We start from the raw sequence: 25,759 nt of genomic DNA, 5'->3' as shown, positions 1-25,759 counted from the left end.
GTTTGGAATGTTTTAATACGTATCTTGATAGACATGAATGGGAGGCAACCAGAGGGATCGGAACCATGGATGGGCAATAAGTAATGGGTTTAAATGAAGAATAGGAATCAACGTGGGTTTGGTGGGCCGAAGCGTCCGTTCCTATGGCTGTACTGTATAGAGCAAAACTGTAACCCTTGACAGGTGGGTCAAGAACAAGAAACCACAGGTTTAAAAAGTCTAAGCAGATCTCAAAGCGACACGAGAAATCTCTTGTGTTGAATGTTTAAAGTTTGGCTTTAAAGATTGGAAAGATCGATTTTGGACTTAAAAGCTAATTGGATTGGTGACAGGAACACATTTCCTGCTCAAGGTTTTTAAGACTTGTAGCTCAGGCAGTTGACCCACTCGCCAAACCGGTAAGTTTGTTCGCATTATGCAAACAAGCTTACCAGCTTAGCGAGCAAGTCAACAACAGAAACATTTCCTGTACCGTACCAGGACTCAAAATACATGGGAGTAGCTGGTAAATTGGCCCATACACGCCATCAAACTATTTGGGAAAATTTGATCATGTGGTAACCAGAAAAGCTATCCCCTTTTGTAGAATGGACAGAAAATCTGAGGAAGAAAGCTGTTAAGTGAAAGGTGTTGGCAGATGGAGATTGTAAGTGTGGGAATGGTGGAAGAGGCTGTAAATGAGAACAGTTTTAAACTTGTCAACAAAGGAATATGCAGCTAACTCAGCCAGAAAAACTGAAATTGCTGAGGTAGTGAATTCCTTGAAAATGAATGTGAAATCTCTAGCTTCAGGGTAAAAATGTTTAACAGTAACGGTGGGGGGGAAAGAGGGAATATAGCGGATACATAATTCTTAATTTAAATGTGATAATTAATAAAAGATGCAATAAAAATGGTCCTAACGGCCTGGTTTAAAGTATTCTAACTCTGTGATCTGTAATGTCATCAGCTTGCAGGTGGTGTGTTTAGGGCATTGACTTTTCTCATTGTATAGGTGTCAGTTATTTTGCTTATTGTCCTGCACCAAACTGTGGTGTCAAATTGATCCTTTGCTGTAAATTGTGGTTTTAAGTCTATGGGAGATTTAAAAATTCTGCTTCTGTGATTTCAAATAGCCCATATGTAAACTCAGACAGAGGAGGTATTGTTATTAATTCATATACAAGGTCATCTAGTGTGAATGAAAAAGTAGCCAAGAAAATCTCAAGAGCAGCCCTTAGGAAACAAAATTATTTTGATCCCTGGGTTACAGGAATATGGCTCAACATTTCAGGCAGCATAGACTTGATTGGCTGCAATGTTCATTTTATGCTGTAACTATTCCATGATTCATTTGAATGAACATTTCTATCCTTTCTCCCGAAAAACTAAACTTAAATCTTGTGATCTTAATGGTCTTTTGAGATGTAGTCTACAGATAAGTGTGTTAATTTTGCAAAGTATGCCTGCAAGTCAATTATTACTGTTTTTCATTCAGAGCAGCATCTTATGATAAATATTTTTAAAATATCATGTCAGCTTCAGCACATTTTCCAGTATAAGTGGAAGTTTAAAGGACCATAATATAAATAAGTGATTTTACTAATAAATAAAACTAGAAAGGTGCAATGTTGAGTACTGCACTATATCCTGAAGTTCTGTTGATATTAAGTACACAAAATAAACCTGATCATTTTTTATGTATATGAAAATATTGCAGAAGAACAGCTTAAGGAAAATCAAATATCCATTGATCTAAATTAGCGCATTTTTCTTATCTCCTCCCTAACATAAAGCTAAGATTCCATCTTGCATCTTAAGCACTCCTTATTTAAATGCTCTGTAGAAGACAGTGTTGTAATTGCAAGTATTCTCAGTGCAGTCAAACTTGCATTTAATCATGTGATGCCCAGAAAGAACACATAATTTGTTAGACTATCATGATTAAAGGGAATAGTTGTCTTAAAACACTTTTCCTTTTATCCACAGGGAGCTGACAGTAGCTGACCTAAAAAAGGCTTTTCAAAAAATTGATCCATCAATGGATCCACAGACCTTGGCCACATACTTAGCTCAAGGTTTCCAAACCACAAAGGAACAGCTTGATCAATCTACTGCTGTGGATACTGACACTGTTTTAGATCGATTACGAGCAAGTGACATAAAGAGAGTAGGACCTTGGAAGTAGTACAAAACTTGGAGTTCTGATGAGGATGGCCTTACATATGTTAATATTTTAAAGTAAACTACATTATTAATGTACACTTTGAACTGAGTCACCGTTCTTTAATTTTAAAAAAAAATTAGACTACTGTTTTCTTGTTCTTTTGAGCGCCCCAGCTAAGATTTATTCTAGGTTCATTGATAGAAAAAGTGCTAAAGTTGATAAAATAAAAAGGATGTATATATTATTAAGTACTTTTTAAAAACATTCATGCATAGGATGTGAGCTTCTCAGGCTGGGTCAGCATTTATTCTCCATCCCTAGTTAAGGTGGTGGTGAACTGCCTTACTACTCATATTATTACTGCTACTATTTTAAAACTTTATTTTAGAAAATGTTCTGTATTTGAGGGAGATGTTAAATGAAATTGTTAACACAAGTTTGGTAGTTTCTAATAACATAATGAACTCAAATATTAGTATTTAAGATAAGCAGCTCCAATATTAAAAATGTGTCTTGTCAGAGACTTCTATCATTTTCTTCAATCTTAAGGTGCACATCCCTGGGTATTGCAACTGTCTACTAACTTATAAGTGGCCATTTCTCATGCATGAGTCTAAACATCATGATAAGCAGGCTGCTAAATTGTGGCAGAAAAACGTTTGTTTTGACTGACTTCATTTGTGATGATATTTCCTCACCCAGTTCAGCAATTTGTATTTCCATTAGCTCACCACACATCAGAAACAGCTATTTTGATTTTATACTACCATATATGGCACTTAATCATTGCAGCATTGAAAATATCTCAGGTTTGCCTCAAACTTAAAAAAAAGTACAACAAACACCTTGTTAAGTCTCAAGAGAACAGAACACAAAAAGCCTGCTACTAGAAATTCTGTGTTGTTTACAATGCATTATAATGAATCAGCCCAATTAGAATAATTATTTTTACTAATCCTTAAATCTTAGAAGTTTCACAACTGATACACTTAATGCAAAGAAAGTTAGTTTGAGATTCAGTTTTTCAGGTTGACATCTTTATTGTGCATTTCACAGAATCATTAATCTTATAATAAAAAGACATTTTTAAGCATGTATGGAATATTTCAAACAAGAGTTTGATCAGATGTACAAGTTATTAGAGTGCACACTAAGAATAAGGAAATACAATGGATGTTTCAGGGAAATCACAAATGACAGTCATTTTCCATACTTCAAAGAAGTTAAATTCTGCTTAGTTGAATGTACCTAATTTTCTTGGTTTACTATTTGAGGTTACAGAGGAAGTTCTAGCAAACTTGAACAGTTATTGGGTTCAACACGAGTAATGGGAAATCAAATATTACTCTCTAGTAGAAGGGTTAACTCAATTGTGATTTAAAATTTTAGTGAAACAGGTGCACACTTTCCTTAACTAATTATACAATGTTTTTTATATAAAATGTACAACATTCTTTGTAAAAGTTCTCAAATTTTATTCATGGAAGGCATGCCGATGGCAAACCAAAATCTAGCAGTGAAGATTTTCTAATTTAAGATAGTACCTATCTGTGTTTATTATAAGAAAGTAATATGTTAATACAAAGCATTAATGAGAAAATTGCTTGTGCTGCATGTTACATGTACATCAACATCTTTAAATTAAAATATGCTTTCCTTTCAACATCAGACCTATGTTTCTCCACGTTTTAAGTTTGTACGGATAGTCTAGACCTGCTTCCTGGTAAATATAAGTCCTGAACACAATTTGCCAGTTTTATGTGAAGTTGTGCACATCTCAAATCAGGGAAACTTAGGTAGGTGAAGTATGGAGTTGAGGTTAATACATGTTATTTGGCTGATTTAATGAGGAGATTACTTTGTAGATCATTGCAAAATATCTATCCTAGGAGTACACATTGGCATTTAATGCCAAAGTGCGAGTATCAAATACTTCTATTTTGACGAGAAAGCGTGTTCGGAATCTCTTAGCGAGGTTTCCATCTGAGTGTTGAGCTTTTACATCTTGTCATTTCTATTCAAGATATAAACAAAAAAAGTCTTTAAAAATTAATGCATGTATTCATAAGCATACAGATTTCTTAACATTTGCAGGAGGCAAGTTGATATTATGAATAATCATGATTAGGAAACAGATCTGTAATTATTTAGCACAGAAAGGAAGCTATTGATCTATTATGTAGATAATAGATCAATCCAATCAGTTCTATTCCCCCAACACACACACTAGTCCTACAAGTTTAGTTCCTTTAAGTGCCCATCCAGTTCCCAACTGAAATCACTGACTGTTCCTGTTTGTCATTCCATTGATAGTAAATTACACATCATTCTCACTCAGTGCTTGAAAAAAAATTCCTCATGTTTCTGCTGTTTCTTGTTAAGAATCTTTTCTTAGTCCATGAACAATGATCAGATAAATGGGAATTTTTTTTCCCTAAAATTACTTATAATTAAATGGTTTAACTCTATTGTATATCTCAATCTCATCAGCTCCAAGGAGTACAGAGCCAGCTTCTCCTCCCTGATCTTACAGCTAAAATTCCCTCACCTTTGGGACCATTCTGGTAAATTTTCTCACGTGCTCAACAACCTTCATGTTCTTCCCAAAGTCAGTTCTGGACATCAGACAATATTTGCAGCCTAACCAGAACTTTTTATAAAGGTTCAGCTTTTCAACTCAATACCCTTACTTATGAAGTCCAAGATTTCATATGCTTTGCAAACTGCTTTCTTATTATGTCTTGCCACCTTCAAGGAAGTCAGCACATTAAAAATCCCAAGATTCTTTATTCATGTGCGCTTTTAAAATTGTGCTACTACGTCCATATTTCTACCTATCCTTCCTGCCAAACACACCACTTCACATCTGTCTGTTAAATTCGATCCGCTGCTTTTCTGTTAATTCTACTATCCTACATCCAGATCTTATTTCCTGATTCTCAAATTCATCAACCAATTTTAATGTGGTACTTTGTCAAATGCTTTAGGTCCGTACGGACAATATCCATTGCATTCCCTGAATCAAAGATGAATTAGGTTAGTTAAGAACATTAGCTTTAAAGTTGATAGAATCCATAGATCAAATCTAATGCTACTATAGAATATTTTCCTCAGCAGAGAGATCCTACAAATCAGCTTATGAAAGTCTATAAGAACGGCAATAAATCTTTACATTAGGGCTTCATTGAAAGAAAAACATCTCCACTTACATAGAACTCTAATTTTTGACCTGGCAGGTATAAACAATAGATTTGATGAGTCACCAACACTTTTCTACATACATGGTTGTTACTTCTTAGGAATTATCTTACTCCCGCTGACAGCCATTGGAATTAGTTTTTCTCTGCATTCCATAGATAGGTGGCGTTCTATCAGTACATTCAAGGGCATCTTTGCAGTCACAAATCCTTGCCTAAGAAACAGAAAACAAAATAATTCAACAATAGTTTTAACACACAGATCTGTTTTGTTGACTCCAATCCACTTAGAATTTATCCTTTCTTCCACAAATCATTGCAAAAGAAATTTGTTTTTTTTGAAAACAGAAGGAACATGCATTTCTTAAATTCATTGTTCATAAAATACATGTTCAGCTGTCCTGTTGGCATCCATGTAAAAAAAGTAGTTGATTTATGTAGTGCCATTCATGATGTCAAGACGAACAAAAGTGTTTTACAACTAATTAAGCCTTCTTTCAAGGGATTGGTAGTCCAGAACTTAAGTATTGTTGAGAAAAGACATTTTATTGAAGCATTTTGTCTTATACTCATCAAGTTAATTCACAAGAAATACCACTAAGGGAAAACAACATTTTGTGTCATACAATCCTAGGAATTAGGATTGGCAGTTGGGCTCCAAGCATGGCATACTTGCTTGTAATGGCAGTTAAATATATTAATACACAGAACTCTGTTCTTTGCAGACAGACAAATATGCATGCACACACATAACCACTGTTTCAAGTCAACAAAATAAGTGACCGCTGTGTCCTCAAGACGAAAAGATTCTACAAAATCTGTCTTTTTTTACCCCAGCAATATTTCAGCTATTTTAATTTTATTTTGGGATATGGACATAAGATATCTCAGAGAGCAGTTAAGTGTCAATCACACTGCTTTGCTTTGGGTCCAAAGCAACATTTAAACAAAACCAAGAAAAATGATCACTTGCTTCCTTAATTATCAGCCAATCAGATGGGTGTTTAAAACAATTGATGACAGCCTCCAGATTGGTGACATGAAACTAACTTTCAAAGCTAGATTTAAACAAAAAACAATTAATTGAATTTAAGTCGCATCAGAAGCAACAGTGGAATTTGAATTTCCAAAATATCAGCCTGGATCTCTGCACTGCTAGTTAAGTAACGTTACTACAAGGCTCAGCAAGTCTGGCAGCATCTGTGAAGAGAAAAATCAGAGTTAAAAACATTTCAGGTCCAGTGACCATTCCTCAGAATCAGCGTTCTGAGGGCCACTGAGCTACCACACCACCCAAGATAATCAGCCATGTTACATTCGAAAGTCATGGAGATTTTGAACAACTTTACTGTCAAACAGATCCATAGTTATTGAAGCCCATGTGTCATTTTAATCAGGCATATTGACATCATTTTCCCCATGAAACCACTGATATTAGCTAATGGCAATCTCTTCCCTTTCTCTGACATAAAGCTGACTTGCTGCTATTGTCTAGAATGAGAAAATGGTTAGATAACAATGTTAGATGGTTGTTGGAAACATCAGATTAATTGGTGTTGCAAATAATGCTATAGCTCTTCTGTAAAATAAGCCTTAACAACCCTGTCGAGACCAATATACATGGAATGAAAAGTAACGAAGTTGATTGCCATTTAAAAGTGTATCAAATACATACCAAGATTTGGGCATATTTGGGCAGCACGGTGGCTCAGTGGTTAGCACTGCTGTCTCACAGCGCCAGGGACCCAGGTTCGAAACCACCCTCAGGTGACTGCCTGCGTGGAGTTTGCACATTCTCCCTGTGTCTGCGTGGGTTTCCTCCGAGTGCTCCGGTTTCCTCTCACAGTCCAAAGATGTGCACGCTCAGTGGATCAGTGGATTGGTCATGCTAAATTGCCTTTAGTGTTCAGGGATGTGTAGTTATAGGGGAATGGTTCTGGGTGGGATGCTCTGAGGGTCAGTGTGGACTTGTTGGCCGAAGAGCCTGTTTCCACACTGTAGGGATTCTATTCTATTTTGGTGAACTTACTACTTGAGACTTCACTCAAACACTTACCTTTTCATTAGAAGTTCCAAGTCTTCTTTTTCAATAGTTCTTCTTTTAGCATGTTTGCTATAAACATCAATATCATCGCAAAGCTGTTTGAAATACAACTCCAAGCTGTAACAAAAGAAGAAAATATTTGTAATAGCCACAAGATATAGAACCATATTTCTCATGTGGTCTTACCATATCAATCGCAGGTACACCATCTATGATCACTCTCCACGCACAGCCCCTTCCCCTCCAAATTCTGTCACATCTGACCCCCAAGATGCACTTTCAAATACATATCCATTCCATACCATGACTGTCATTTCCATCTCCACACCATTACCCAATTCTGCCACTGCCTCTGTCCTGCTACTGCTGAAAACCTCCTCCATACCTTTGTTACCTCCAGACTTGATTATTTTTAAGGCACTTCTGATCATCCCGCTTGTTCTACCTTAAGTAAACTTAAACTAATGCAAATCTCCCTGGTTCTCTGTCTTGACGCTCATCAAATCCAGTTCAATCATCACCGTGCTCGTTTATGGTGACTCCTGGTGAACAATGTTTTGATTTTAGAATTTTCATCCTCACTTCCAAATTTCCCTAGGTTTTGGCTTCTCCCTATTTCTACAATTTACTGCAGTTCCAAAATCCTCAGAGATAGCTACATTTCACTGATTCTAGCTTGAGGATCTATTGGTGGAACTGTGCTTTAAAATTCCCTCCTTACACTTCACTGTCTCTTTCCTCCTCTAAGCAGCTCCTTAAACCCACCTCTTCGGCATCTGCCCAAAATCCTAGCCCAAGTAGTTCAGAATCACACTTTGTTTTGTAGCACTTTGTGAAGTGTCTTGGGACATTTTATTAAAGACAGCTCTCTTGCGCCAGTGGTAGTGCCCCATCCCTGGACCAGAAGGCACGGGTTCAAGTCCCACCTGCTCCAGAAGTGTATAATAACATTTCTAAACAGGTTGATTAGAAAAAGAAATTAAAGGTGATGTATTAGTTGCTGTTGTTTGTGCCCCAATTTCAATATCTTTAGAATTATTGTTCAAAGCATTTATTTTATAAAATAATTTGCTTTAATGATTAGCATTGTGAAACTGCAACTTACCATTGTTCAACTACGGCAAATGTTTCCTTCTTCACTCTCATTTTGGCATAGTGAGTAAACACAGACTTTACAAAGCTGCTTGGCAAAATGGTTTTCTTTTGTGCTTTAGTTGTTTTCTTTGAATTCTGCTTTACCTTTACAAGCGGTTTTTGTGCTCTGCTGATCAATACATACATTATTTAATGCTGGTACAAGCAACTGGTTTAACATTGTTCAACAGGTTTATAACCAACTAGTCCTTGGAAACTAGATTTCAAAATCCAGCTATGTTTTAGATCAGTTCAGATTATTCAGTTGGTTTCAGAGTCACCAATCATTCCTGTAACAGTGTCCTTAAATTCAGCTGTCTACCTATTTACTGTCCATACTAATTATTAAATAGCTATGATGACAGGAACCCCTTGTTCGCAGAAGGTCCTTTCTGAAACCTATTTTACCTTTTTAGAGATTCAATGTTTTGTTTAAGAGTAAACCAACTTGCTAACAGACAGTAAAATATACATTGAATATGAATCTATTCTATAATGTTCTGAAAAACACAGAAGATAAGTACTTCTGCCAAACTTTCGTTCAGAGGACTAAATTCAGTTTTGACATTGTATCTCCTTTGTCAGATGGACAGAAAGCCAAAAACTGGTCTTTTGCGATTCCTTGACAAAATGAGGTTCAGTGATTAACTGTAATTGTGGACATTACTTAAAACCAACCTGAGCCCGAATCCCTATCAGTTGTCGAGATATAAGCACTACTTTTCGTCAAATGCTGCCCTGATGTCACATACTTCTCATCCCTTCAATTTAGATCCATTGTCCGTGTTTAAACAAAAATTTTAATGAAGTCTGAAACTCAGTCATCCTCATGAAATCTAATCTGAGCATCAACGAGCAAGTTATTGGAAATTAAGTGACATCTGACCACCTTTATTACTAAGAGCACTTTCCATTACTTTATTGGTAACTGAAAAGCATGCTAGTGATGAGTTAACTGTCCAGATTAGATTTGCCCTGATTTTCTGGACAGGATATATCTGGATAGGAGGGCTTTATGGCAGTGGTAGTACACTGAATAACTAGATAATACATTTAGAAACTAATCTACACATCCCAAACCTCTTCCAACTGTATCTCCATTTGGAGGTTTGAAAACTGTTGCAAGCACACAGTGAGGCCGATGAGAACAGAAGGTGGGTAGGTGAGGTGGTGGTAAGAAAAGACCTATAGCAGACAGGGGAAGTAAAATGTATGTGCATATTTGGGGCTAGGTAGGGGAAAAGGGAGAGAACTCCTGCAGTTAAAATGGCTGCACAGGAACTTGAGACCCACAAACTTTAAGCTCGTGGCCAATTTGAGAGTACTGGCCCCAACTTTGTGAAGCCCGCCCTGAACTAAACTATCAGAGATGTCATTGTATTCTTCTGGGGTGGATGGTGGGGTTGTGGGAAAAGAGACAGAGGATTGAAGGAAACAATATTCAAGTTTCAAAAATTAAAAACAAATGGTTAAGGGAAGGAGTTTAAAATTACCACGTTCATAAAATCATGGAACCTATTTTGACCGACAGTTGTCCCAGGAAAGAATCTAACAGTGTTTAACTGCACATCTCATCAATGTCAGTTCTTTCTGGAATTTTTAATTACAACTACTCTTGTCCACAATGAGATTTCCAGACCATAAAAACTCATGGTGAAGGCAATGGCAAAACTAAAGAAAATGAACAATTTCCAATCCAATATTTTTATCACAATCTTATTCTAGTGAAATATAGAATACACTTAGCTCAAAAACATGACTATGGCTAAGAAATATTTGCAGGAGGATTGAAACAATCAAGCTAATGTGATAAAACATTAAACAAGTAATTCAGCATAATTTGTCACACCCTAAATTTGCAATATCACTTGCCAGGTTTTTCTATATTATTTTTGTTTATTTTTTCCATACTGGAGCACCGTTTCTGCCCCCTTTAAGAAAAAAGTCTGAATGGAGGGTGGAAATATAGAGAAAATCAGGACAGTAGGCATCACAGCCATCTCCACTATAATTTTTAAAGGCGTGACATAATATTTCTGGCAGAGTTCCTACCCCTGAAGCAAGAGACCTAAGTTCAAGTCCCACCTGCTCCAGAGGTGTGTAATAATATTTCTGAATAGGTTGATGAGAAGAAAAATGAGGGGAATCCCTCACAACTCCAATGGAATGAAGACTTTAAAACCAAAATCAAAAGCAATAAAATGTGAGAGGAGCCTCCCTTTTAGACTCATATACGTTGACTTCTGGTGGGAGCTCTGTATAAAACTGTTTCTCTGGTGCATCTGCCCCTCACCTGCCCAAAACAAACCCTATACAGAGAAAAAAACAGAAATTGGAATTGCTGGAGAAACTCAGCAGGTCTGGCAGTATTTATGGAGAGAAAGCAGAGTCAACATTTTGAGTTCTGTGACCCTTTTTCAGAAAACCTTTTGCTTCAGATTTTCAGCATCTGCAGTTCTTTGTTTTCTTCCAGAATAAAAAGTTTTATTTATACAATTTATAAAAATAGACTAGTTATTCAACCCTAGTTTTCTCCACTAAACAGTCAAATACCGCAATAACTGAACTAAAGCACAACACTGAAATTAATAATTATTTAAGTAGAGCTGTTTCCCAAGCTGTAAAGATAAATATGTAGGCCTGGAATCAAAAGATGGATCCATGTTAGGAACACATTTTAGCAATACCTCGATTGCTAAGAAAGTTGTAAAAATTAACTATAAACTTACAAACTTTCAGATTTTTGAGGACATTAAAATGAGTGAAACCAGTCATTCAGATATGTATCTCCTGTTTGTTTTGGACATGAAAGAAAGTTTCACAGATTGGGATGGAAATTACCTGTAGGTTATTCAATTCGGCAAGAATCAATGAAGTCAAACACAAGAATAGATAAAGGAACTGTTATTTTGGGAAAATGCTGTTCATGCACAGGGAAGAGGAAGAATTAGATTTGTACCAGTAGAGCTAGATGGGGGTCTCATCCCTCTTGTTTCTCTCAGCCTCTCAAAAAACAGTGCGTAGGCAAAAAGCAAATTGGAGAAACACAGTCATTGAGAACTCAAGGATATCTCCAAGTTTTGCTGCTGCTGAGAAAACAAGATATCAATTAAACAACTGTGCTCGCAAGCAAAAACCTAACATGACAAGGACTCTAAAAATTTTTGGAATTGCCCATTCTTTATCTCCCTTCTTTAAACTTGATACCTGTATTTGATGTCATGTTTTATTATTTTCAGAGGTTAGTATGAAATAAAATAAAGTTTTCGTGAATAGAAGAAAGGATTAATTGACTCCTTCATTTTGATCAAAGCATGACATGGGGGGATGCCAAATTCAAAATCTTTGTTGCAACCAATCAAGGCTGTTAAAATGAAGGGAGTCAATTCAACTCTCTTCACCTGGTCAAGATGGCTTATAGTGATGAAATATTACATTTGTTACTTACTTGCTACCCAATATCTTGAGAAAGTGCGGTGTGGTCAGTAATGGAGAGGATCTGAATCCTTGGTCACTCTGCTGGAAAGCCAGTCTCACTTTTATATATCAAAGCAAGATTCCAGATGAAATTTTTATAATCAGAAAAGCAAAAGAAGTTATTAGATTAAACAAATAATCTTATACATTAAAATAACTTAAATACTCATTTTTGGATGTTAGCTGAAGACAAAGATTAGAAGACTGTAAAGCTGTTTAGATTCCAAAAAATTCTCAGATATAGTCAAGACTGCATCACAATTTTAATGATTACCTGTTCAACTGACTTACCTTTACTGTCATCTTCTTCAGATTCACTGTTGTCTGTCAACTCTTCTCTGTTGAGCAATTCATCAGATTCTTTTTCATCATAATCATCCACCGCATCGCCCTCCACTGGCGCGTCGTACAGCGCATCGCCCTCCACTGGCGCGTCGTCCACCGCCTCGCCCTCCACTGGCGCGTCGTCCACCGCCTCGCCCTCCACTGGCGCGTCGTCCACCGCCTCGCCCTCCACTGGCGCGTCGTCCACCGCCTCGCCCTCCACTGGCGCGTCGTCCACCGCATCGCCCTCCACTGGCGCGTCGTCCACCGCATCGCCCTCCATTTTTTCATCATCCTTCACTCCCTCACTTTTTGTGGTTTCAGCTTCCAATTTATTACTTTCCGTTTTATCACCCACTTCATCAACTAACATCCCTTCATGGTTAGCCATTCCTTCAGACTGCCGTGATATGGCTGACTCCTGTTCAACTGACATTGCTAAGTTCTGTCCAGCATCCCTGACCATCTTGAATTCTGCAAATGAAAACAACTGTCACTGCAATTAATTTCTTTCAACTTCATCAAAAGCATTTTGATGCCATTCCAATATTATCACAATAAATTTTCAGGAAATCCACAACTGTGCAAAACACAGGGGGGCTCCTATTTATGATAGAGAGGAAGAGATTTTGTTCTCAACTTCATTAAAATTTGGAATTCACTACTCCAGAAAGCAGTAGAGGCTGGGTCATTGAATATTTTTATGGCTGTGTTAGACAAATTTTCACGAGGGAGTCAAGGGTTTGTGGAATGCAGACCGGAAAATGGTGATAAGGTCATACTCAGATCATTTTATTGAATGGTGGATCAGGTTCATATAGGGTTTTTGTACAAAGTCCAGATCAAAGGCGCATATTGGTTACCCAATTGTAGTGGTGTAGGTAGTTGAGAAAAGCTTAGGAATTTAAGATATGCAAGATCTCACAATATACAAGATGTAAATGGTAGGCTTTTAAGAAATACAGACTTTCAAAAGACAAACCAAGTGTACTATACAAGGCATTTACAGAAGCCTTGCTGATGGAAGAATAGAAGAGGCACAGAGGATGAGACTTTAAGAGGAAGTAAGCAGTCACTTTGTACACTGAACAATATTTTAAAATATTTTCATTACTATTTTACCCCCTCCCTCACAGTTGCAAAATTCTTTTGTCAAGTTCAGCTTTATTGTCATTAGGAGAAGTTGATATCATTGCTTAAGTATCCATTTCTAACTGTCAATACTGAATGCCGGGAAGCTACTGACTATAGAAAGCATCAGTTGCAACTGATTTGATTCTCATCTGACAGAAATAAGAGTTGGGAGAATCATAAACTTTCATTGATACTGAGCTATCCAGGAAGCTTCCCTAGTTGATGTCTCCTTCTCTGCCTATATCAGAACAAGGCTGAACATAGAACATAGAACATAGAACAGTACAGCACAGAACAGGCCCTTCAGCCCACAATGTTGTGCCGACCATTGATCCTCATGTATGCACCCTCAAATTTCTGTGACCATATGCATGTCCAGCAGTCTCTTAAATGACCCCAATGACCTTGCTTCCACAACTGCTGCTGGCAACGCATTCCATGCTCTCACAACTCTCTGCGTAAAGAACCTGCCTCTGACATCCCCTCTATACTTTCCACCAACCAGCTTAAAACTATGACCCCTCGTGCTAGCCATTTCTGCCCTGGGAAATAGTCTCTGGCTATCAACTCTATCCATGCCTCTCATTATCTTGTATACCTCAATTAGGTCACTTCTCCTCCTCCTTTTCTCCAATGAAAAGAGACCGAGCTCAGTCAACCTCTCTTCATAAGATAAGCCCTCCAGTCCAGGCAGCATCCTGGTAAACCTCCTCTGAACCCTCTCCAAAGCATCCACATCTTTCCTATAATAGGGCGCCCAGAACTGGACGCAGTATTCCAAGTGCGGTCTAACCAAAGTTTTATAGAGCTGCAACAAGATCTCACGACTCTTAAACTCAATCCCCCTGTTAATGAAAGCCAAAACACCAAATGCTTTCTTAACAACCCTGTCCACTTGGGTGGCCATTTTAAGGGATCTATGTATCTGCACACCAAGATCCCTCTGTTCCTCCACGCTGCCAAGAATCCTATCCTGAACTCAAGGCTATCTGTCAACTTATTGATCTTTCCTAATAAATTGTATTGTCTGGTTCTGTCCCAAAAAGGTGCTGTTCTCTCTTTCTCTCTCTCACACGCATACTCATACACACGTTCATGAACAAGTCATTAAACTTTGGGTTAGTCTTCAAAGTGACTGTCAAAACAAAAAAATGAAAATAAATGTCAACATTCTAACTGTTCATTGATAAGCTTTTAATATTCCACTACTTTTCTTCAAACAACACATCGGGTTTTGTTTAAATTTAACTTTTGAAAAGCTATTGAATCAAGATTATGCAAATTTTTCATCTTCAGTCTTCATTCTTACCATTATAGGCTGCTCGATATTCATCATCACGTGCTGCTTCTTCTTCTAGATTTGTTGTTTTCATCTCCCGAGAGCCAATTGCTGATCCTGATCCTCCGGGCTCAAATTGGTTCTCCTTAGCACCTCCTTGTATCTGGATACCTTAAAAGAAAAATATCAAAAAAAGCTAAAACATTACTCAAGAAACAACCCAATTCTTTTTCTTGAATAAAATTTGGCATGGACAATTTTGAGCTGTTATCCTGAATTTCCAAAATGAACTGGTGGTTGAATAATTATGCACAAAAGCAATCCACAATTTCAAGACATTTTGTTTGAATTAATATCACTAAAACAGCGAACAAATGAATTGCACTCTAAGTTTGTCAAAAAAAAATCACAAAAAACCCCAGAAATTTGAATAAATTTTTACTCAAGAAATAGGACCAATAGGTATTTGCCTGCATTATTTCCAACAAATCTCTTAGCTCCTATTCTAAGATACAAGTTTTCTAAACAGTCTGTTCAGAGTTATTACCACACACAGTGACATGAATTTGGGCTTCTGGGACTACAAGTATGGCATTACCACTGTGCCACAGGAGCCACTAATCTTAAAGACGTTCAGAGACATAGGAACAAGGAATTGGATATTTTTTAATCAACCTCTTCAGAAAGGTTATCACATGCCTCTGGAGCAGATGGGACTTGTATCTGGGCTTCCAAAAACACTAATACATTGATGATGACACAAATTAGTTCTACCTCAGTGGTAGCACTTCTTATATAAGTCACAAAGTTGTCGAGTCAAGCCAATTCCCGAAATAATGCACAAGCATCTAGTGCAGTATAAGGGAGTACTCAGCTACAACCTTTCAGATGAGACATTGAACTGAAACCCCTTTCTGACCTCTCAGGTGAATGTAGAAGATCCCAGGACACTATTTTGAAGAGGAGCAAGGTCCCAACCACGCTGTCCTGGCCAGTATTATTCTCTCAAACAATGCAACAAAAACAGATGATCTGAATCAAAATTCTGGAACTCCTTTCCAAACAACAGTAAAGGTGGCACACCAAATCAATGGCAATGTTTCACCACCACATTCTCAAGGGCAGTTTGTGATGGTCAACAATAGTTGGTTTATCTTGGAAATATGACATCCCATAAAGAACATATTTTAAAATCTTATTTGCTGTTGGTGGGAGCTTGTCATGTGTAAATTAGCTGCTAAAAATCTGAAAAAAAAAAAGGAATGCTGAAAAATCTGAGCAGGTCTGGCAGCATTTGTGGAGAGTGGACTTTACGTTTCAAGTCAGTTATGACTCCTCTTCTTGCTGTGAAGAGTACACTTGACTTGAAATGTAGACGAAATCATATTGTACTCAAAACATAAATTCTGTTTCACTCTCTACTAATGCTGTCAGACCTGCTCAGTTTCTCCAACATTTCACATTTCTATTTTGACCAGTCAACACATTTGGTTTTGCAGGAGGATGATCGTGATGCTAGAGATGATGGCTTTTCATGTGGATGATGGCAGTAGTTTCCTCCAAAATTGGATTCCAATACAGTTATTGTTTGGCGGGCAGTGGTTGATAGGATTATGTACTCAAAAAAAGATAATACACTTTCAAAAGCAACAAATGAGCGTGGATACAGAAAGAGCCTTGGAAAGCACTGTGCACTTGGTGCTGAAGTATTTCAAAGTGCTCTGCCCCACAATCCAGGATCGTCATTTTGCTGGTGTGTAGTGTTGTGCTATTAACAATACTGAAGGTTTCTTGGTTTGATGTGCTGGTCCGTCGACAGATTTCAGTGCTTCATTCCAAGTTGCCAATATCAGTGCAGTTGAGCTTTTTCCACAAGTGAAATCCATGAGACACTCCTCAGAGTGGTGTGTGATTGAAGACTGACTATTTTTTTTCTCTTGGCCAGCAGGCTGAGCCAGGTGAGCCTGAAGTGTTAACTTTATCATTGATCTTGACAGTTTTTTTTTAAAAAACATTTTTGTCAATTCAATCCCTGTTCTACAGGAGGATCCAATGCCACTGCTTCGATGTGCTACTAGAGTATTTCTGAAGTGAAATCAGCAGTGACATCACGCAATTCCAGTTTAGTCTATGAAAGAATTTCGTATAACATTAGTGGTCTTTGTACAGCTGGGATTGAAGAAGCTAACATTCCTCGCATAATTGTATCAATCGATTTACTCTTGATGCCTGGCCAATAGGCAGATTCATGTGTCAGTCTTTGTTCCTCTGTGCCCATGTGACCAAACATAACATGTCTTCACACAAAACTTCGGAAATCAACACTTGTAAATGATGTTTCTCGGCCCAAATCAATTTTATATGGTCAAAAGAACAGACCTGTTCAGGGATTTGCTAAATGTATTCAGATCACCTGCCACTGAATAATGTTTCAGTTCTTATGCTGTTCGCTGTAGCATGTCAAATTTGTTCCAATTGTGTATGATCAAAGTGAATGAGATCAATATGAAGATTGCCCTCTTGCACATATTCAATGACATGTCCCACAGGTGAATAGAACTTAGTTTATGCTCAGCACTTTTGATATAATTTAGAACCTTGTATTAAACACTCAAAACTTGAGATCGGTATGACAGGTCGGCACAACATCGAGGGCCGAAGGGCCTGTACTGTGCTATAATGTTCTAAAACAGAAATCAAAGTTCTGTTTCCTCGGAGGATAAGAGGAAAATGCGAAAAGGAAACAGAACAGTATTCGTAATCGTAAAGTGCTGCAAAGAAATTAGTGCATCTTCACAAAGATAATATCTAAAGTAACATTAACATCTGCTCTGCAGACTAAAGAGAATAAATGCTGTCATATTGAACTAGACATGTCACAAGTTTTCAGACCAAGAAAATTGCTCTGATAAGCACTTTAATAATGTAAAACACTTACTAATTTCAACACAATTTTGCATATTCAGCAATATTACCACACATAATATGAGTGAAATGCCTTACCGTGATCCGTTGATTCTTCACCCGTAGCAAGATCTTCAATGCATTTCCCTGATGTATATGCTATTTGGTGATCATTATCTGATAAATTATTTTCTTTGAAGAGATTGAGAGAGCTGGCTCTTCCTGCATTGGCCACCTTTATCAGTTTGTCTTCAACTCTCACTGATAATTCAGTTTCTTTTTCCAGTTCAAGCCCTGATTTCAAATGAAATGCACTTTTCATCTCTTCAGTCTCAACTGCAACAGCCTTCATCCCACTACTTTTTGCTGGCCAGGGTGAAGTGTACAGTTCAGTAGCAGCAAATTCATCGTGCAGTGTGTGTGCACTTGATTTCTCTTTCTCTGCACTGTCACTTGATGTGTCCTGCGCTCCCGAGACTGGTTTCTCTAGATTATGAAAATAATTTTTTGTCATTACTTCATTGTTTAGAATGCATTCTACTACCAAAATACATTAAGGAAAGAGGACATGAACTTCACTTTTTTGGTCAAAATTATTCAACTAAATTAAAGCTGTGTTGATTTTGATTATCAGAAATTGTTATCATTAACAGAGGCTAAAATGTTATTCTCCAGATACGTGGCACGGTAATTCACACAAACAGTTCTAAATAAAATAGTTTTGAATCAGTTTCACATTACAGCAGCTCTGCAATGCAAGTCTGGATAGATGTACTGTAAGAGGAGACCTAATGAATTGCAGTGATATTACTGAAGAAACATTTGGGATCACTGTTTCAACCTGTGTCCTAACATTATGATGATACAGATATCCAATCCCAATGAAATATTTCTTAACTAAAAGATTGCTCTCAGCTTCTTTTCCTTGCACTGCTGAGACGGATTTTCAGCTTCTTTTTAAATCTTCTGGTGTGAACCTTTCTCAATGATCATTCCATACATTTTTTCAGTTTTCAACACTAACGGCCTCAACATCTTCAGTTCTTTGCTGCTGGGAGAAAGCTGTTCTCGTTTCTGAGTTAAAGTCCAAAGCTAAACCAGTATTTTTTGGTCTGTGAGAACAAGGTGGAGAGCTGGATGAACACAGCAGGCCAAGCAGCATCTTAGGAGCAGGAAAGCTGATGTTTCGGGCCTAGACCCTTCTTCAGAAATGGGGGCAGGGAAGAGGGTTCTGAAATAAATAGGTGGAGCGGAGAAGACAGGTGGAGCGGAGACGGGCAAGTCAAAGAGGTGGGGATGGAGCCAATAAAGGTGAGCATAGGTGAGGAGGTAGGAATGAGATAGGTCAGTCCAGGGAGGATGAACAGGTCAAGGAGGCAGGATGAGGTTAGTAGGTAGGAGATGGGGGTGCGGCTTGAGGTGGGAGGTCGGGATAGGTGAGAGGAAGGACAGGTTAGGGAGGTAGGGACGAGCTGGGCTGGTTTTGGGATGCAGTAGGGGGAGGGGAGATTTTGAAGCTTGTGAAATCCACATTGATACCACTGGGCTGCAGGGTTCCCAAGCAGAACAGGTGGTGATATTCCTGCAACCTTCAGGTGGCATTGTAGTGACACTGCAGGAAGCCCAGGATGGACATGTCGTCTGAGGAGTGGGAGGGGGAGTTGAAATGGTTCATGACAGGGAGGTGTGATTGTTTAGTGCAAACCAAGCCTAGGTGTTCTGCAAAGCAGTCCCCAAGCCTCCACTTGGTTTCCCTGACGTGAAGGAGGCCACAACAGGTACAGTGGATGCAGCATACCACATTGGCAGATGTGCAGGTGAATATCTGCTTGATGTGGAAAGTCTTCTTGGAGCCTGGGACGGGAGTGAGGGAGGTGGTGCGGGGGCAGATGTAGCACTTGGAAAAGTGCCGAGTGTGGTGGGGCTGAAGGGGAGTGTGGAGCAGACAAGGGAGTCACAGAGAGAGTGGTCCCTCCGGAAGGCAGATAAGGGTGGGGAGGGGAAAATGTATTTGGTGATGGGGTCGGATTGCAGATGGTGGAAGTGTTGGAGGATGATGCGTTGGATCCGGAGGTTGGTGGGGTTTTAAGTGAGGATGCTGGGTGTTCTTTTTACGTTGCTATTGCAGGGATGGGGTGTGAGGGATGAGTTGCAGGAAATGCGGAAGACACAGTCAAGAGCGTTCTTGACCACTGCCGGGGGGGGTGGTAATGTTTTGGTCACTGAAAAACAAGCATATCTGAGATGTACCGGAGTGGAATGTCTCATCCTGGGAGCAGATGCAAAGGAATTGTGAACAGGGGATGGCATTTTTGCAGGAAGGTGGGTGGGTAGACGTGTACTCTAGGTAGCTGTGGGAGTCGGTCGATTGAAATGGATAATGGCTCCTAGGTGGTTGCCCGAGATGGAGACAGAGGAGGTCCAGGGTGGTAAGAGAGGTGTTAGAGATGGTCCAGGTGAACTTAAAGTTGGGGTGGAAGTTTTGGTGAAGTGGATGAACTGTTTGAGCTCCTCGTGGGAGCACAATGCGGCACCGATAGTCATCAATGTAATGGAGGAAGAGGTGGGGTTTAGGGCCAGTGTAGGTACGGAAGAGGGGTTGTTCCAAGTAACCTACAAAGAGGCAGGCATAGCTTGGGCCCCGTGCGGGTACCCATGGCCACCCCCTTTGTCTGTAGGAAGTGAAAGGAATTGAAGGAGAAGTTGTTGAGGGTGAGGGTGAGTTCGGCTAAGTGGATGAGGGTGTCAGTGGAGGGGGACTGGTCAGGCCTGTGGGACAGGAAGAAGTGGAGGGCCTTTAGGCCATCTGCATGGGGAATTACTATGGACGTCCATAGTAAAAATGACGTGTTGGGGACTGGGGAATTGGAAATTCTGGAGGTGGTGGAGGGCAAGGGTGGTGTCACGGCGTAGGTAGGGAGTTCCTGAACCAAGGGGGAGAAAATGGAGTCAAGATAGGTGGAGATAGGTTGAGATAGGTTCAGTGGGGCAGAAGCAGGCGGAGACAATGGGTCAATCAGAGTAGTCAGGTTTATGGATTTTGGAAAGGAGACAGAAGTGGGTGGTATGGGGTTGGGGAACAATGAAATTGGAGACTGTGGGTGGGAGGTCACCTGAGGCTGTGAATGGTTTGGGAGATGATGATTTGGTGCTTGGGGGTGGGGTCATGATCTTTTGTTAATTCAGCATTGTAAACATTCTATACATCAATACCACGAGAGTCATGACAGATATTTGAATTAAGTCACATGCCTTCTTAGAAACATTGAAGTTAAATTACTCTTCTCTGACTTTCTGACCCTGAAAACAAAAATTACTTTCACAGAGCTGGCCAAAGTATATCTGCCTCTATTTTAAAACACAAATCCTGAATAATATATTTAATTAAACATTTTCCTTTATATGGTAAGAGATGTATATCCTGAAATTCTAGAATGGAAACAAAAATCATAAAATATATACAGGTCGCATTAGCATCTGAAAAGACAGTGCAACATTTCAGGCAATAAGTACAAACACAGTTTTGTTAAGGTCTGAAAAGATCTTTCAGCTGAAACACTAACATGAGCAATTAAAGAGACAGAGACAGAATCAAAATTAAGGGAAAGAGTTTACTAAAATGCAAAAATCAACACTGATCTGACTGAGTGGCAAAGATACAAAGGCCAGCAAAATGCTACAATGCAGCTTATAAGAACTACTAAAAGGGATCATGAAAGGAAACTTGCCAGCGACATCAATATCAATGAGAAAATGTTTTTACAGTTTCGTAACAAGAGGAGCAATGTTGGCCTACTAATGACTAAAAGTGGGGATATTATCAATGACCGCGGGCAAATGACAGACATAGTGAATGCTTCAGCATTTGCAGCAGAAAAGGAGGATAGCTTCCAGGGATTTTTGAGGAAATTGAGTGGAAGGACCAGGGACTGAATAAAATTAACACAGACTAAGTATAACATCTGTAATAAGGAGATTAATGGAATTAAAGAGTGACAAATCCCCAGAACCTGACAGCTTCCACCCAAGCATGCTCAATGAAGCAGGACAGCACATTGTAGACGTCTTAACTATAATATTTCAAAGTTCCCTAGACACAAGAGTCATCCCTCTGGATTAGAAAACTGCATGTCACTACAATTTTTAAGAGCAAAAAGAGGAAAACCAGAGAATTACAGACCAGTCAGTCTAATATCAGATATAAAGAAGTTATTGGAGTTTATAATCAAGGATGTATAACTGAACACTTTGAAAATTTTCAGTTGATCAAGCAGATCCAACAAGGGTTCATGACAGGTAGTTCATGGCTGACAAACCTCTCTGAATATTTTGAAGCGGCAGTGGACAAGGGAATGTCTTTGGCTGTTGTTTATATGGGCTTCCAAAAAGCATATGAAGATGAATAAGAGACTTCAACTAAGGCTGAAATCCATGGAATGGTATGGTTGGGAAATTGGTTGAATGGCTGGTGACAGAGTAGGGATAATTGTAGGTACCCAAATTGGCCAGATGTGACCAGTGGTGTCCCAATGGTTCTGTGTTAGGGACTCAATTATTCACATTATTTATTCACAATTTGGACAATGGCATAGAAAGTCCAAATTTGCTGATGACACAAAGTTAGGTTGCATTGTGGACAGTGCAAATGATAGCATAAAATTATGAAAGGATAATGATAGATTAAGTAAACGGGTAAAACTGTGGCAGATGGATGTCAATATAAGCTCGTGTGAGGTTACCCATTTTGGACTGAAAAAAGATATTTCAGCTATTTTCTAGATGGTATGAAGTTAAATACAGTGGATATTTGATGAGTCTCGAGGGTTTTGGTGCTTAGATCTTTAAAACATCACATGCAGGTGCAGAAAGTAAATCAAAAAGCTAACAGAATGCTGGCCTTTATCACTACAGGACTCGAGTACGAGGATACAGAAGTTATGCTGCAGTTATACAAAATTTTGGTTAGATCCCAAAGAGTACTGTGAGCACACTGGGAAAGATATATTGGCCTTTTGTTTGGGGGGGGGGGGGGGGGGGGCGGGAGTAGAATGTAGGTTTAAAATAATGATAACTGGACTTCAGAGATTATGAGGGCAAATCATACAAATTAGGCCTGTATTCTCCAGAATTTAGAAGGTTAAGGAGTGATCCGATCGAAGTATTCAAGCTATCAAAAAGAACAGACAGAAAAGATAAAGATAAACTATTTCCACTGGTTGGGGGTTCTAAAACTAGGGGCATAGTCTTACAGTGAGAGCTAGATCATTCAGTAGATATGTTAGGAAGCCCTTCTACATACAAAGAGTGGTAGGGATTTGGACCACTCTTACACAAGCTTCAACAGGTGCTGGATCAGTTTTTAATTGTAAATCAGAGATTTTTTGTGAACAAAAGTATTAAGGGTTATGGGCCATAAGTCCACAGATCAGCCAAGATCTGATCGAATGATAGAACAGACTCAAGGGCCTGAATAGCCTACTCCTATTCCTGTGTTTTTCAGGAGGTAATGGGGTGAATATATATCTCTGAATTTTGTTTTACATATTCTGTGTCATGAGATTTTGATTCAGGACATAAACACTTACTTGGAATTACTTGAATACCCCGACACCTGTGAACACGTTATTATATAAACAATTTGCAGCATTCAGTTATGAAACTGTGTTCATCTCACACAACCTAGCAGAAAATAAGGCCATCATTTCTGCAAAAGTATCTGAAATTGAAAGCAACTTTCTACGTTGTTATTAGACATTGTAAGGGAAGGAAACCCATAAACAGCTTTTCCCCAATTTTGACTTAGAAATGCAGGATCCCAGTTGATGATAATCCTGATACAAGATTGCAAAAACATACTGTTGATCTGCAATTGATGATCAGTCATAATCTGGCCAAATGCCAGAACAGGCTCGAGAAGTCAAACAGGCCACTCCTGCATCTATTTCCTGTGGCCCTGGGTTTCTAAAAGCAGCACAAGGTTAGAGAGGAAGAAAAGTTCCTATCCCAGGATCAGGTAGCGTACTCAGAGGGAAAAGAAAATAACACATCCAGACGATGACTGGATAAGCATGCATAGTAACCAAGGTCAAGCATATGCTAATGGTGGGCAACAGGCTTGCTGAACTGATTCTGTAAGAAAAATTACAGACTGATTGGTTGGCTTTCATTTTAGTGTCACTGAGTTTTTCCAGTACAGGAAAAGGGCCTTCAAGCTCATCATGTTGGCATCGGTCATCCTAATCCCATTTTCCAGCAGTTAGCCCATAGCCTTGTATGTTATGGTGCTTCACACATTTATCTGAGTGGCGTTGTTGACTTGTAAGTTTGTTCGCAAATGTTTCATCACCATACTAGGTAACATCATCAGTGTGCCTTCGGTGAAGCATCAGTGTTCTGTCCCGCTTGCCATTTATGCGTCTCATGGGGTGGGTGGCGTCACTTCTGGATTTGTTTCTTATGGGATTGGTATATGGGGTCCAACTCTATGTGTTTGTTAATAGAGTTCCAGTTTGAGTGCCAGGCCACCAGGAATTCTCATGTGTGTCTTTTTGTTTGGCTTCTCCTAGGATGCTGTGTTGTCCCGGTCAAATTGGTGACCCTATTTGTCCGTGCGTACTAAAATGAGTGACAGTAGGTCATGTCTCTTGGTAACTAGTTGGTGTTTGTGAATCCTGATGGCTTGTTTCTTTCTGGTTTTCCCTATGTAATGTTTTTAGTTGTCTTTGCATGGTATCTTGTAAATAACATTGGTTCTGTTAGTTGTGGTTGTCAGATCCCTTGTTCTTGTCAGTAGCTGTCATAGTCTCACTGTTGGTTTGTGGGCTTTCATGATTGTTAAGGGTTGGAGTAATCTGGTAGTGATTTCAGATATGCCCTTGTGTAGATTATTAATTTACACAACAAATAGCAAGGGACGTAGCACTAAACTCTGTCGACATTACTGAACACAGATTTCCAGTCACAAAAAGACCCTTCAACCATCACTCTCTCCTTCCTACCACCAAGCTATTTTCGGATCCAATTTGCCAAACTGCCTGGATTCCTAGCTTCTTATCCAGTATACCTTATGAAACCTTGAAGGCCACATAGACAGCATCAATTAACACTACTCTCATCTACACATCTAATCGCCTTCTAGAAAAATTCAGTCATATAGGTTAGACATCATCTCCCCCAACAAAGCCATGGTGACTATCCTCAAATAATGCTCGCCTCTCCAATGGAAATTAATGCTGTCCCTCAAAATGTTTTTCAATACTTTCTGTTGGCCTGTGGTTTCAGAGTTTAAAACTACCACCCTAATTGAATAATGGGACCACATTAGACATCCTTCAGTCATCTGGTACCCCTCCTGTGGCCACACAGGCTTTGAAAATTAATGTCTTACTCCCTGCAATCTCCTCCCTTGAAATCCACAGCAGCTTGGAATTTATCAACTTTCAGTCTGCTAAAATCGCTAAAAACTCCTTATCTCGATGCTAATTAATTTAACTTTGTCACAGTTCACTCCCCAATTTTGGATCCCTTCATCACCTGATCTACAGTCAAAACAGATGCAAAGTACTTATATCAGCTGGCCTCATACACAGCTTACCACTTACCCAATTGGCCATATTCTTTCACTATTGAACTCACAATCGAAACTCAACTAATGACAGTCATCTCAGCTCTATTTATAAAAGGCCCTGTTGCACAATGAGTAACCTTTGCGTGATCAGGATGGAAAACCCAGCTGGTGTGAGACACAGCCCAAGTGAGTATATAGTTCAGGTAATTTTAAGGCAACATGGGAATTCAGTACAGAGTGTGCCTTTTGCTTGCTTTTCCTCGGCTCATAATTTCAAGTTTTTTTTAAAACAGGACAACTGAAGCCTAGAATCAGGGACCCAGCACAAGAGTGACATACCAGGTAAACCATAAGTTTGTTGATTGGTGACAGCTACTAATTAGCATATCTATGAGGGATTACTTTCAGATTGAAGATAAAGACAGGAAATATTTGCAGGCTGCAAATTAAAAGAGCGACATCTCAGGTAAACAGTGAGTTCATTGGTTGGTGATAGCTACTAATTAGAATATCTAGGAAGGGTTACTTTCAGATAGAAGCTAAACAGAGAAAA

At 39.0% G+C, this 25,759-nt stretch overlaps 2 protein-coding genes across 8 annotated transcripts in view; one reads left to right on the top strand and one right to left on the bottom strand.

Moving 5' to 3' along the window:
- tsnaxip1 (translin-associated factor X interacting protein 1) overlaps positions 1-25,759 on the top strand; it is a 103,392-nt gene that overhangs the window by 52,902 nt on the left and 24,731 nt on the right. The window contains exon 16 of one of the 5 annotated variants that reach the window (XM_059651641.1): positions 16,779-18,197. The exons of 3 other annotated variants lie outside the window; for them this stretch is intronic. In XM_059651641.1, coding sequence (XP_059507624.1) covers positions 16,779-16,824 — 46 coding nt within the window. In that variant the 3' untranslated portion in view covers positions 16,825-18,197. Of the gene's footprint in view, positions 1-1,968; positions 4,097-16,778; positions 18,198-25,759 lie in introns of those variants that run through there. One more of the 5 variants, XM_059651639.1, reaches the window with a different exon arrangement.
- Positions 3,173-25,759, bottom strand: part of cenpt (centromere protein T) — a 56,253-nt gene continuing 33,666 nt past the window's right edge. For 2 of the 3 annotated variants that reach the window (XM_048546512.2, XM_048546513.2), the window contains exons 11-18: positions 17,739-18,125; positions 14,766-14,906; positions 12,290-12,796; positions 11,970-12,057; positions 8,493-8,651; positions 7,400-7,504; positions 5,428-5,558; positions 3,173-4,160 (exon numbers count right to left, since the gene is read on the bottom strand). In XM_048546512.2, coding sequence (XP_048402469.2) covers positions 5,435-5,558; positions 7,400-7,504; positions 8,493-8,651; positions 11,970-12,057; positions 12,290-12,796; positions 14,766-14,906; positions 17,739-18,125 — 1,511 coding nt within the window. In that variant the 3' untranslated portion in view covers positions 3,173-4,160; positions 5,428-5,434. The remainder of the gene's footprint in view (positions 4,161-5,427; positions 5,559-7,399; positions 7,505-8,492; positions 8,652-11,969; positions 12,058-12,289; positions 12,797-14,765; positions 14,907-17,738; positions 18,126-25,759) is intronic. The other variant, XM_059651637.1, reaches the window with a different exon arrangement.

Source organism: Stegostoma tigrinum, chromosome 16, assembly GCF_030684315.1.
Source record: "Stegostoma tigrinum isolate sSteTig4 chromosome 16, sSteTig4.hap1, whole genome shotgun sequence".
Classification (NCBI taxonomy): domain Eukaryota; kingdom Metazoa; phylum Chordata; class Chondrichthyes; order Orectolobiformes; family Stegostomatidae; genus Stegostoma; species Stegostoma tigrinum.
The sequence above is the reverse complement of the archived record's forward strand: the minus strand, read 5'-3'. Positions and strand labels throughout refer to the sequence as shown.